The 14,236-nt window shown below is 36.6% G+C and overlaps 3 protein-coding genes across 3 annotated transcripts; 2 read left to right on the plus strand and 1 right to left on the minus strand.

Annotated features, from left to right (window-relative positions):
- The first annotated feature begins 652 nt into the window (after positions 1-652).
- Positions 653-5,514, plus strand: LOC102616627 (uncharacterized). Its single transcript, XM_006487990.4, has 10 exons — positions 653-1,021; positions 1,119-1,169; positions 1,920-2,036; positions 2,480-2,941; positions 3,278-3,720; positions 3,809-3,908; positions 4,316-4,375; positions 4,490-4,579; positions 4,668-4,790; positions 5,041-5,514. Exons 1-10 carry the CDS (start codon positions 668-670, stop codon positions 5,353-5,355), a joined length of 2,115 nt encoding a protein of 704 aa, XP_006488053.2. The 5' UTR covers positions 653-667; the 3' UTR covers positions 5,356-5,514.
- A 2,198-nt stretch (positions 5,515-7,712) lies between these two features.
- LOC102617130 (lysM domain receptor-like kinase 3) lies at positions 7,713-9,724 on the plus strand. The gene has a single exon (XM_006487992.4). It carries the CDS (start codon positions 8,143-8,145, stop codon positions 9,529-9,531), a length of 1,389 nt encoding a protein of 462 aa, XP_006488055.1. The 5' UTR covers positions 7,713-8,142; the 3' UTR covers positions 9,532-9,724.
- A 776-nt stretch (positions 9,725-10,500) lies between these two features.
- Positions 10,501-11,509, minus strand: LOC102617423 (kiwellin). The gene has a single exon (XM_006487993.4). The coding sequence runs from the start codon at positions 11,365-11,367 to the stop codon at positions 10,717-10,719; it is 651 nt and encodes a 216-aa protein (XP_006488056.1). The 5' UTR covers positions 11,368-11,509; the 3' UTR covers positions 10,501-10,716.
- Positions 11,510-14,236: the final 2,727 nt, after the last annotated feature.

A 14,236-nucleotide genomic window follows, 5' to 3' on the forward strand; every position in this document is an offset into this window, starting at 1 on the left:
TGTTTTATCATAACATAAATTATGTTTCGGTGAATACAACCGCTTCAGTTTTCTAAATTACAACATGTTAATCAATTTTATTCAGACTTGTTAGATTAAATAAAAAGTTAAAAGAATTAGCTTAATAATTTAATGACTTAATAACTAAAACTTTTCGTTAAGTTAAGAAAACAAATAGATCTAATGACTTAACCAATTGAAAATAAGTTAATTAAGTCATTAAGTCAGAGAAATAAACAGTGCATTCATTTAACGTGAGATTTTACCTCATTGAGATTTAGGACTCACTCTTTGACTTTCTCTCTCACCATTATCTTCTTAGTGATGATTCGGCTTTAGAAAGCAAGCAAGTACAAAAGAACTGTCTAAAGGTCTGTTCGTTTAATTGCCTGAATTCTAAACTCCTGTGTTGCGGATGAAATTAAAAAATAGATATTGGCGTTTCGTGTTATGGAAAATTTCCATCAATACCTTGAGGAAAAGAAGTCGTCACACTTCAACTTGACACGTGGCAGAAGCTCAGGAAGGATAATCTTTATTAGAGAAACTTTTAAGGAATGTTACAGATTATATATATATAACCACTTATGTGATCTGAGAGTAAACTTCACATTGAATAAACAAGATCTTGCAAGTTACTCCAAGCAAAGGGCCATTAGTACACACGATGTCCCACCCACAACAGCTGAGACGGTTAGCCTTGAACCAACCTCTAGAGCCTGATCATCATGAAAGCTCCTTTTTATCATCCCATGCAAAAGCAAGTCAAACATCAGCAACAGCCAGTTCAACAACAAGCCGCTGCTCTTCCTTCGCCTCTAAGTCTGCGTCTTATTCCTCTAACCAACACCAATACTCGTCGTTTCATCATCAAAACCTCTTCTGTACTTCTTGCATTCGTTTAAATGTTTTCTCCACTTCCAGCAAGCGGTGGAGCGCTTGGTTTAAGTTGCACTGTCCAGGTTCGTTCATGGCATCTCAGCAAACACGACTGTCTTTTAACATGCCACTGGACATAGCAGTAAGTTTTGTAACAATTTCAAATTTTCAGTTGAAAACACTTTGTTTCTTTTGTTTTCTTGTTAATTTCTAGTCCCTTCGGCTAACTTTTAATCCAGAGAAGAAAGAAGATTAGTCGGCAGCAAAAGAAAGAGGAACTTCAAAGAGAGGTATGTACGTATGAGTAATGTCAATTTTTACGGACCATATGGTGAACAACTGCTCACATAGCACATTTCTGTAATGCGTTGTGAATAATAGTGCTACAAAGCAGTACATCAACTGACAAGTAAACACATCACTACGTACTTAAACAACATTGTGCATTAGATCATTACTCCGCATCTATATACGAGTTAAAGAAAAACGACAGTGTTTTAACATTAATTAATTACTTTTTATTTCTTGATTCAAAACAACAAAAGTCATGGTGATCTTGGAATCTTATTGCATCTTTAGGTTTCAGTTGTAGAAAAGGTTCTTACTGTGGTTTCTGCCTTTTTAAGAGGCAGCGTATGGCCATGCAATTGCAAGTTCCAGAAATATAATGTCAAGCTTAATTTTATGTAAAAAAAAGGAGAGAATACAACCTACAAAGTAACTTTCCTTTTAGAAATGTAGTATGAGGCCTAGGACGCATAAGTAAAGGGGGAGCAATAAGAGAAACCCTATTTCTTGTCTCATAAATTAATCAGTTGTTACTTGTAACAGTTGGTGCATATATCATAGCGATTAAATGTTGCGATTAAAAAAGTCAAGTGAAAGGATATGGACCATGATTAGCATGTATGGTACATCAACTCTTAAAGCATCTCTAGCCATCATTAAAGACATTTATATTTATTTCAGTTACCCTTTTGTTTGTATACCAAAAAGATACCAGTGAAGATTGTATTGGTTCTAAATACTCAATGTTTCAGGTCTCCATGCTTCAAAAAATGCTAGAACAAGAAGAAACAATGCATGAAATTTTGGAGCGAATACATAATGGTCAGGATGGTTCTGCCATTTCTATTCCCAATTTTCTTCCTCCAAAGGTATGTACCTATTTAACCTCCTGCCTCCTTTTTGCTTGATATAGTTTAAAAATGAAAAATATATACATGTGTGTGCGTGTGTCTGTCTTGTGAGAATCAAATACTAATTTCTTGGAAGCACCTACAAAACACTAACTTATGATTAGGATCACTAGGCAAAACTAAATTTATAGATTAATGAGGACAACATCTTGGCTTAATCAAAATGCAAATGTCATCAGATTGGATTTAATTAGATTCTTACGGTTTTATGACTATTAATTTATTACATGTATTCAAGTAGTTAACACTCAATCTTCCTTAAATAGATTAAATCGATTAAATTTTTTCATTTCGTTCTGATGTAATATCATGCAGTAGATTTCTTTTCATATTGCTAAATGGAATGTTATCCCTAGTTCTTCTACTACTAAATTGTACAACTCTTTCCATGAGTTGTGCAGGTCAAGGAGTTATTAGCAGAGCTAGCTCTGGTTGAAGGCGAGATAAAAAGACTAGAAGGACAAATTAGCCAACTTCAACTTGGATTGAAACATGAGCAGGAAGTCACGAAGGAAACAAAATCAAAACAATGGCAACTGGGAAGTCTAGGCAACCTTCAAGGACATTCAACATATATGGCAAATATTTCAAGCCCTTTGATAAACAAAGTTGGTAATGAGAAGGTGGCATTTGAGACCAAGGCGTTGCATTTCATAAGTAAAGCAATAAAAGGCGATTATAATCTCAGTGACTTCAGTGTAAATGAGAAAAAAATGGGAAACTCAAAAGTAGTATTTGTGGATCAGAAAGAAAATCAATTCCAACAGCAACAGGAGGTTAAATTTCAAGATAGGGTTCCGAGAAAAAGTGGGATGATAAAGCCAGCTTCACCCCTGAGAGATCCTAGACATCCAACCCCAAAGGTTAGCCCTGAGTTATTTTATTTTTCAAATGAATTAAAAATCGTGTATTGAACCAAGGTTTAAACAAAGATATTGGATTTTGATATACGTGATTAATATTAAAATTATGTCATTTTATTCTCTTTGTTTTCGTTTCTCACAAATAAATTATCAAATATCACACTTATACTTTACTCAAGTGAGAGATCATATTATAATAGATGATCCAATCGGTCTGGTACGCGAGTGATGTAGGCCAAGTGTATTGAGTGCCCTGATGATGGCATTGATTTTATATCATTAAGTTAAGTTTGATAAATTACTAATGATTATGAATTCTGTATTACTTTGCTTCAGCCAAGGGAACGTAACGCAGCGGAGATCTCTTTTGACCTCCCACCAAAATCTTTATCCAATTCTATTCTATTAGAAGAGAGCATCCAAAATTGGCAACCCAACAAGCTATCTGAGAGCATTATGAAATGTTTGAACTTCATATATGTCAGGCTACTTAGAACATCAAGAGCTATTGAACTAGAAAAAGCAGGCCCCATTTCAAGGTCAATGCACTCTTCTATAACCTCAAGAAGCTTCAGAGCTGACACGAGCTTGAATTCAAAGTCAAGCATTGTGTTACAGAAAGATTCAAGGCAACAAGACCCATATGGCATTTTTGATATGGAAGAGTCTATTCCTAGGGACATCGGCCCTTACAAGAATCTTGTTATCTTCTCATCCAGCTCCATGGATCCGAAATGCATTTCGAGTTCAAGTTCTGTTCCTCTAATAAGAAAGTTAAGGTAGTTGCAGAAACTTGAAAATCTACAAGGTAGAAGCACATAAGGCTTGGCTAATAGTTGTTTCATCTTCTATCTTTGTGACCCACAGGATCTTAATGAACAATCTTCAGACGGTAGACTTGAAAGCCTTGACATACCAGCAGAAATTAGCATTCTGGATCAACATGTTCAACGCTTGTATTATGCATGTATGTTGTTGATGAACCATTTCTTCCTTTATATATATATATATAGACACACACTCACCCCATTAATTATCTCTTCTTAAGACTTTGCCTTTCATATTATTGTTGGGCTTTTGTATGTAACCTTAAACTTCTAGGTTGGATGGTTTCTTTAACATAATATTAAGTCAAGGTCTCAAATTTATTTTCCCTTAGACTCTCTTATTTATTAATTCTATTAATATTTATCTTTAATATTATTATTGGGCACTTTTTAATTTAAACTTTTGGATCAATTGGTTTTAAAACATTTCTCATTTTCTACATGCCATGCCATAATCTGATTTGTATATAATTAAGATAGAAGTCATCGTAATTACTGAAATTAAATCCACCTTTAATCTAACATGCTGTTGGCCTCATATTTTCAGGGATTTCTCCAATATGGAGTGCCTAATTCTCCAGAGAAACTGATCGCATTGATGAACAAGGTACATTTCAAGTTGGATAACAGGTTTTAGTAATTAAGCACTCAATTTAATTACTTTTTGATTACATTTGGAAACGCTTTTTTCGTTTTCTTAAATAAATTTGTTTGAATTCAGGCAACCCTCAGCATAGGAGGCAGCACGATAAATGCTCAGGCGATAGAACACTACATTTTGAGGGGCCAGGAGTCTTCCAATTTAAAAGAGGTGACCATGAATGATTCAATTTCATTTTTTGATAAGAAAATCTTGTTAAATCTGCAAGATTAGTTGGTTTATGATTTTACATACACAGGTTGATCAAAAGGCCAGCGAAAAGGATGAAAAAGAAGCCATTGTTCGTAAACTTTATGGGCTCGAATCCACTGATCCTAATGTCACTTTTGCTCTTTGTTATGGAACACGATCTTCGCCGGCGGTAATAATAAAATTCATTTCTTAACATTAATACTACTATATTTACATAGTTCGTATTCAACTAATGTGACGTTATAATAATGATTCAAAGGTAAAAAAGAAAAAAAATTATAAATGCTCCTCCTGTATGTTTCTTTCGCCTATTGAATTCTTGTCATGTGTATATTTAATTTTGTATGACTGATTAAAATGTACGTGGCCTATTTATTTATGCGTGGTCGACGACACCGAAATAATTAATATCTATGCAGGTGAGAATATACACAGCTGATGGTGTAATAGCTGAGTTGGAGAAATCAAAGCTAGAGTACTTGCAAGCTTCAGTAGTGGTGACAAACACAAGAAAGATAGCGTTCCCAGAGCTTCTGTTTCGAAACATGCTCGATTTTGCTATGGACATTGACACACTAGTGGAGTGGGTTTGTCATCAGCTGCCCACATCTGGGTCACTGAGAAAATCAATGGTGGATTGCTTCAGGCACCAGGGACATAACAATGGCAAAATTTCTATCACTGTTGAGAAGATACCGTATGATTTTGAGTTTCAGTATCTGTTGGCAATATAGGCTCGAAACAAATTTTTTTTTTTTTTAATTAGTATTAGCTATTTGGTCTCTTAAGAGAATGATGAAAAGGAAAAGAAAATGTCACGTTATTTTATTATTATCTATTATCTTATTGCAATATAGACTCGACACGAGTACCTTATATATATATATATATATATACACACATATTGATTTGTTGTAATAAAATCTGAATATCTGAATGTAAAACAAACTCACGGACACAAGGAAAGAAATTGGTTCATTACCGCCCTAATAATGGGTATTAACTAACAAATTTCCTTTGAAGGACAAAAGTTGTAGGTTTAGTCATCATTACAGGAACAAATAATGGTGGCAGTGAGGAACTGAGACGCTGCATTTTGCTTTGTGTTAAAAGTTCTTAAAACTAAAGGGAAATAGTTCATTAATGCCAAAAGTTGATATATGTCTGATTAAATGACAGGGAAACACGACTAATTGAACCATTGAAGCAACCTTACTGCGGATTAGTACTGGCAAAATTTATTACAATTCGATTATTTGATACGAACACGATACAAATAACTGAGTAAGGATCGTTAAATTTAACACAATTATTAAATGAATTGGGTCTGAATTGACACGATTTTTTCATGTTGGGTTAGAATTAAAGTTCTTGACTCATTTATCCGATCAATAACACGGTTATATTTTTTATTCTGAATTAATTTATCGATTCTTGTCATCAAAACTTAAATATTAAACATGATTCTCTATTTTATTTTTTATTTTTTTAAAGGATGAACAAATAAACACGATTTCATTTATAAAATTTTATTTATATCTAAAACTCTAATAGTATAAATATATAAAATGTTAGTAGACGTGTATATTTTATAATATTGATATATTATACTCTCTCTCTCTATATATATATAATTAAAACTTCAGTAGTATAAAAATATTTTAGTAGATATGTATAATTTATAATATTAATAATTTTTTCGTGTGTGTATTTAATGTAAATTTTTTTAAACATATAGATATTAAGCGAGTTATTAGGTAATTCGTTTATTTTTCTCGTTGGGTTTAAGTCTTAATATTTTAACACGATTATTAAATAAATTATGCTTTGGATCAATCTAAATTTGATATAATACAAAATTAACATGATGCGAACACAACTTAATAACCTATTTTGTCAGCTCTGCTGCCGACTATTTGTTAAATATGAGCTAACGAGCACCAAAAAAGCAAACTTCTTTTCCTGCACCCACTACAAAGTGGGCAATGCTCATATGTTGTAAGTCGAGAATTTTGACAATCTAGAACCAGTACTTTTGTCAATTTGGCTCTGAATATATTCATTTGATGTGACTGTCGATGTTTGACTTGCTTAATCCTGCCTACCATCCATCGGCCTTTCTCCCCCGTTGTCATTGATTTATATCCATATACACATGTTCACATCGTTGCTTGCTTCAATCAACCCCACTCGTGGGGTTGTGAGCGATTGCTTTGGCAAAGAATAGTGTTTTGACAGTTTGATTTTGAATTCTGGGACCGGTTGGTGGTAGTCGCCCGCCGGTTTATGACTCCAGATCAACTTGAAACTTAAGTGTCCCTCGCTTTGTTAAACCTAGACTGAGAAAAACGGCCCGACGAGTAAACAACTTGATTAGTTGAAGTTGACGCTGACAAGCTCAAACTTGGCTTTTGGGGTTCCTGAAGACTGATTTAACCTTTAAATAGCACATCACAATTTGATTTAAAAGTCAGATTCTAATGTTTTTAGTTTTAATCGAGTAATTTTGAAACAGAAATCAAATTTTGAAAGGAAGTAAACTTAAAAAATCAATTTGAATTCCAACCTGTCTCGTAGCTTCTAATAAAATTTCACCTTTCCTGAGGGCAGAATTTGGACTGTGTTTTGTAAACCTCTAAGATACATATACTATCGACGTAATACTCAATCTAAATACGAACGTACAAAGGTACATACCATGATACCAACATTGTTGGCAAACAAAGGATTTATTTTGTCAAAAAGAATCCAAACCTTAATAAACCATACCACAAGATGAGATTAAAAAAAAATAATAATAATCAAATCGACCTACATTATGATTAATGATAACATTAAATAACAAATGGTTAGATCTTTAAAAAAAAAAAGTCAACAAAACTAGTATCCGGACAGCGGGTCAGGATCTAAATGGATTATTACAGGGCCACGCTGCCACAACCAGTTCCAGTTGGACACGCCTAAAAAGGCCATTTGAATAGAATCTTTTGCAAGCCTTGCGGCTTATTTTCCAGTTTTTAAACTATTAAGCAAACAAATCCTTTTTTCATGATGCACGCACAGAACAAGTTCGTCCGCGCAGGACGGGACCACAAGCAAATCAAGAACTCCTCCTGTTTGTCCACCATAACACCATTAGGTACCCTTACTACCTAAACTGCTCGTGCACATGCTGAACATATTATTATTATTATTATTTTCATTTGAAGAAATTTGCTTTTGCTAATAAAAAGAAATAAGTGTATTTGTAAAACCCAAAGAAGAAGAAGAAGAAGGAGATAGATATCATTAACTCACTGCTCCATATCGATATCACGGCATGTGCGCACATTAGCACAATTTGTTTCCTCACAGAACAGACTTTGACTTTGACTTAGTTCACTTTTCGGGCTTTACTCGTTGCCTCGCCGACGGTCTCCAACATCTCCAATTGGACCATTCAATTTTCCATCTTCCATACGCTAGAGCTAATCGAAATTCCCATTTAATCTTCCCAAAATCCAAATACCCAAACCCCATATATGTGCAAGACCAAAATGGCTACAAACGCCTCCGATCCCACCCCAGCTCGGCCGACCCAAACTCACTCCCCTCGCCCCCGCCGAACTCCCTCCACGCCAGCTCACTCCCCTCGCACCCCTTCCTATCCCAAACCCTCTACCAGCGCCGACTACGCGGCAGCGGCAGCGGCAGCAAGCTCCTCATCATCACAAGCTAAACCATCTTCCTCACTCCCAGAGACAATTACCACATCCACTTCGAGCCGAACCTCGCTAACCAGCCTCCGCGAATCCATCTCCGAGAACCCCCACATCTACAGCGTCTCCGAAATCCGCTCCGCCACCAACAACTTCCTCTCAAAAAAGCACTCGAGCTCTTCTTCCACCAGCTGCTGGCGCTGCGTCTTGCGTGGCAGAGACGTCATTATCTTCCAGCGAAGGTTCCGCCGCAACCTCCAGACTCAAGACATACGAGAAAGATTGTCGGTGATCTGCCGGAGCCATCACAACAGCATAATCAAGCTTCTCGGCGCTTCGATCTCTGATGATTCCATATACCTCGTGTATGACTACATCAACGGTGCCAATTTATCCGATTGCTTGAGAAGCTCGAGGAATCCGGAATTTACCGTTTTGTCCTCGTGGATGTCCAGAATGCAGATCGCTACGGATCTCGCTCACGGCCTTGATTACATTCATAACAACACCGGACTGAATTTGAACCTAGTGCATAATCATATTAAGAGTAGCAGCATTATAGTTACTGAGCCGTCGTTTAACGCTAAGATTTGCCATTTCGGTACGGCTCAGTTGTGCGGAGAGACCGATGACGACTATGAAAGAAAGAAAATTAAGGATTTTAAAGGAGAAAGCGAAATTTCCGAAGAGATAGTTGAAGCGACGCCGACGCCGTCGCCGTTTACGAGATCGAGTAGTGGAAGGAAGCAATTTGAAGGATTGAGAGATTACATGTCGCCGGAGTTTCGAGCGACGGGGATCCCGACGCAGAAATCTGACGTGTACGCTGTAGGCGTGGTGATACTGGAGCTGTTGTGCGGAGAAGAGCCGTTTAAATACAAGTACGATAGGACACGTGGCGAGCTTACTAGGACGTCGGTGATAGACACCGCTAGAATGGCGATGGACGGTGGCGATGATGATAACGATGGGGGTAGAGAAGGGAGATTGAGGAAGTGGGTGGACAGGAGGTTGAGGGATTCGTTCCCAGTGGACGTGGCGGAGAGAGTGACACGTGTCGCGTTGGAGTGCGTTGATGTGGATCCTGATAAGCGGCCCGATATGGGACGCGTTTCGCGGAAGATTTCGAAGTTGTACTTGGCGTCACGAAAATGGTCTGATACTATCAAAATGCCTACGGGGATTTCTCTTTCTTTGGCACCAAGATCATGAGTCAAATTAGGATCAAAATTAACAGTAATTAAGCGGCTGATTATGTTAATAATTTTTTGTAGTTAGGTTTATGTCGATAGTGACGTGAGTGGGAGGTATTTTGTATATTTTATGTAATAATTCAGACAAAGATTAAAAAAAGTGAAAAATTGAAGAAATAGACAGAAGTGACTTTCGTTCTATGTGAAAAGATTAAATGAACTGAAGAAATATAATATAATCCTTAATAAAGAGAAGAATAAATCAGCGTTATGTGCCGACTTGATATTGCGGTTTGGTCTATTTGGTGGCATGCATATCCTTATCCAGAGAAAGTCGCATCGTATGTATGCACGTCGTTCAATTCAAATGATTTGTGACTTCACTCATGACATGAGATATGATAACTCAAGAAACCAACAAGAAAAGAAATGATATCGGGAAGTGCATGCAGCCAAAATCAAAATTCATAATGGAGACCTTTTTTTTTGTTTTTTTTTCCAAATACATAGATGGAGATGTTATTATACACGTTAAATTTTAACATAATTTATGTAATGTGATCCAACACAACTGTATGGGCTATATATTATAAGGCCCAGTTTCTACGACCTGTACGAGAAACCCAATGTTTTAGCCAGGCCCAAAACTAAGTTCCATCCACACGCTGTTACCACCGACGGTCTCCAATACAAATTGCACCAAATTACCCGGTGTCAGATAACCGATAGCGTATCCGAAAAGAGAAACCCTCCCCAATAATGAGAACTGAATTCGAAGAAGCAATGGAAAGATTTGGAGTACGCTTGCTGTCGCTGGTGACATGGGTTTTTGGTCCATGAAAGTGGTCCGTCATGGCGTCATTTGTCCATGACGGTAGCAATTTCCAAGTACAACGGCGAGAGAGAGAGAGAACTATTTGGGGGGGGGGGGGGGCAAGTATCATTATTCATAATAATGAGCAGAAAATAAAAAAATAAAAAGAAAGAAAAGAAAGAGAGCTATTTGAGCAAAACCCTTTTTATCCCATAAACGACAGAACACATATTACACAGTCTTATTAAAATAGGTAAAGTCATCACCCCTAGTTAGGAGTGCGCGTACAGTCTGAAAGACGAAGCTGCTAAGAATTCATAGAAAGACATGGATCGAATTGATCTTTATTTATGCATGCATATTAACCCTTTTATAGTTATAAATTATTGATTAGGACATGGACCAAGTAACGTCAACAATCCCAATTTCCTTGTCGAGACCCAAAGCGCTCCACACAGCATCAGATCCATCAACAATATTATTGTCACAAGGTGGCTGACCTGCATGCTCCTCGTCGCAACCCCGCATGGAGTCACATTCATCCACCACCTGTGCCAACACACTCCTCCCGTTGTTAGCCGTAATCCTTATCATCTTCCCACATCTTGACCCTCCACTATACCACCCAGTCGACAGCGCCGCAATTGGTTTCGAGTTGTCGTGGTACTGCCCATCACACTCTGATGGACCTCCCCCATCACCGCCTTCGCTAAAATCATTGTTCGTTAGTCTAGCTTGAGTAGATGATGTAACCGGAGGAGAGCATTTGTATGTGGGGTATGAGTTTCCTTGGCATGTTAACGTGCCCGAGGGCTGACAATTTCCACCGCCTCCTCCTTCTCCTCCTTTGCATATGTGTGTGCCTACATCTGGGTCATCGTTGCACTTGCCGTTGATGCAAATGAGCTGACCGTCGCAGTCGTCGAGGGTTCCGCAAGGGCCGTTGCATTGGGAAATTGCATTTGAGTATAATGGAAGGGAGATCGTGCAAAAGAAGGTTAAGAGGGAGAGAGAAGCCAAGGAAACTAAAGGTTTTCCCATGTTGATTAACAAGTTAAGCTGAGAGGTCCGATAGAAAATTGTGAGAAGATATACATGAATTTATAGAACCATGTTAGATAATTGAGACTCTCACCCTCATCAATCTATATTTTCCCTAACACATGCTATATTCTTATCGCCAAAATTCTCTCCATATGTAATTCAAGAGTCAAGAGTCTACCATAGATAGTCTCACCACGGCAGTTTCTTAGAAATTTACATTTGCCGTGGATGCTCGGTAGACATTTGACTGCAATGCTTATTTTTTCTCTTGTTCATATAATTAATCACCATTGTGATTGAGATATACTTTTTGAAAGAATGTAATAAACTCATGCACAGCTGATCACCTCAACGATTAATTGATGAGTTTCCAAGGATCATCAGGTCATGTGACGTATTTTCGACGCTAGGAGAAAACATAGTCACTCCAGAAAATTAATGGGTTGCTTTTATAGGAGAATATCAATGCATTCACATGGTAATCCAGTATCCGTCCATTGAAGTAGCTGTTGTTGATTGAGTATAACCCCCTGTTATTTTGTGAAAGTAAGTAAATTTTTTTAATATTTTAAAATAAGTCCAAATTCCCTTATCATTATAACGGTGTTAACTACAATTACCTTTGGCTTGATTTTACCCGTTTTCAATTTGTTATTATACCCTTCTATTTTAGCTCCCGAAAAGGTATTTTCATCTTTCTATCATTAAAGAAATATCAAAATTATAAATGAAATACAAAATTTAAGAAAAATAAGAAAAATCCCAAACTTGTCAAAAGAAATCCTAAATCCAAGGCTCCAAGCCATATAAATTGCACTAGGGTTCTCTCCTTTTTTTTTTTCTTGGCCTCTTCTTACTTCCATTTTTAGTTTAAAAACTAGCTTCATTGTAAGTAAAGTAAAAAATAAATATAAGACTCAATTTTAATCATTCATTAAATACAGAGAGCAAAAAAGGGGAAAAAAAGAAGAGCGTCTTTGTCCATACAAATCTTTATCTCCATAAATTCACAAATTGAACTATAGTCGTAATCTAATATAAACGCTTTATGAGCTGCCAATTGAAGAGCTCGAAAATCGTTTGCATATCAAAAATTCAAAATCAAATACATGTAAAGTTTCAACCATTTTATATGTGAAAAGATTAAATGATTAGCTAAAATTGAAATTCAGGTTCAAAAAGAAGGAATGCATGGAATTAAATTCTCAGTAAAAGATGGCAAATTTATGGCATAAACGTACGTAAATTTAGATCTCGCAGTATCTGTTAAAGCCAGCACCAAATTTGATGCTTGACTTTGACATTTCAAGTGTTAGGATCAAGCACTTACCATTGGGCTAAAAGCTTCAGCTGATAGTCAAGGTGCAACTTTATTTCCTTATACAATGGAAGCACATAACCCCACATTAAGCGGTGGATGGACATGAGGGGCTGCACACATTTGTAATTGTGCCAACGGACCGGACAGTTACGCCCTCGGTAACTTTATTGCCACCTCAATGGAATTACACAGAAGGATGTTACACCCACAAGCGCACATAAGAATTGTTGGGGCCCCATAATCTCAACATCAAGCACCGAATTTGTTGCTTCGCTGCTGTGTCGTAGTGCTTGAATTTTTAGGTTGTAATTATTGATTTTTTGGCCATTATTTTGCCTATAATTTGGAGTGTAGAAGAAGAGCAAATTCATCCCATTTTGTGAGAAACATTTCCTTTATTTTGAGAGCAAAGAATTTTGAAAGCTTAAATTATAAAAGCTTTTGAGAGTTTAGTGAGTGAGAGTATTAGGGTTTCGGGTAGTGAGATAAAATACTAAAATATTTGGATGCTTCACATCACTAGTAAAATATTTTTCTTCAATCTTCGCTTGTGACCGTAGGTTAAAAGCTTAACCATGTAAATTTTGGTGTCCTTATGTGATTTTGTTGTCTTAATATTTCTCAATTTCACTTTACTTTTATGTCTGCTTCACCCATCAATTTCCTAATAGTGGTATCAAAGCAACTGGTTGTGTTTTTAGAGTCGGACGTACTGTTCACGTATACGGTACTGTTCATGTATACAGTAGTGTTCACATGAAACAGTAGGAGCATCCTCCAAGAATTTTGCAGTGCAAAGTAAGGAATAATAGTGTGAACGGAGTAATTGTATGGTTTTATACATGTTTAGGAAAGTTATGTCATAAAGGCGATAAGAGCCTAAAGAGTCCAGGTTTTAAGTGAGACTATTATGACCTCTCTAGTCTTTTCAGAGAACTTTCATGATGTGTGTATTTTCACATATACAAACACTCGTAACTATTTAAGGTGGTACACTAGCTTGTGTACGGTATTTATCAACAAAATGACAGTAAAGTTCGAAATTGAGAAGTTCAATAGGAGTAATTTCTCATTGTACAAAATGAAGATGCTAGCAATTTTGAGAAAAAATAATTGTTTAGAAGCAATTGGGGAAAAACTGACTGGAATCACTAGTGATGAGTAAAATGAGAAGGACGACAATACAATTACTGATCTACACTTGGCACTTGCGAATGAGGTGTTATCTAGTGTGGCAAAAAAAAAAGACAACAAAGGGTATTTGAGATGCTCTAAAAAAACTATACAAGGCCAAGTTGTTGAACAATAAGATCTTCTTGAAGAGGAGATTGTATACTCTTCGAACGGCGGAAACCACATCGGGAACCAACCATATCAACACTCTAAAATTTTTATTTCTACAACTTACATTATTGGGTTATAAAATAGAGGAAACTGAATGTGCAAAGTTTTTACTTTAGAATTTACTTGATTCGTATGATTAACTCATCATCAATCTGATGAACAATATCCTCATGTAGTACTTTGTCTTTGATGCAGTGAGCA

Source organism: Citrus sinensis, chromosome 8 (assembly GCF_022201045.2).
Source record: "Citrus sinensis cultivar Valencia sweet orange chromosome 8, DVS_A1.0, whole genome shotgun sequence".
Lineage (NCBI taxonomy): Eukaryota > Viridiplantae > Streptophyta > Magnoliopsida > Sapindales > Rutaceae > Citrus > Citrus sinensis.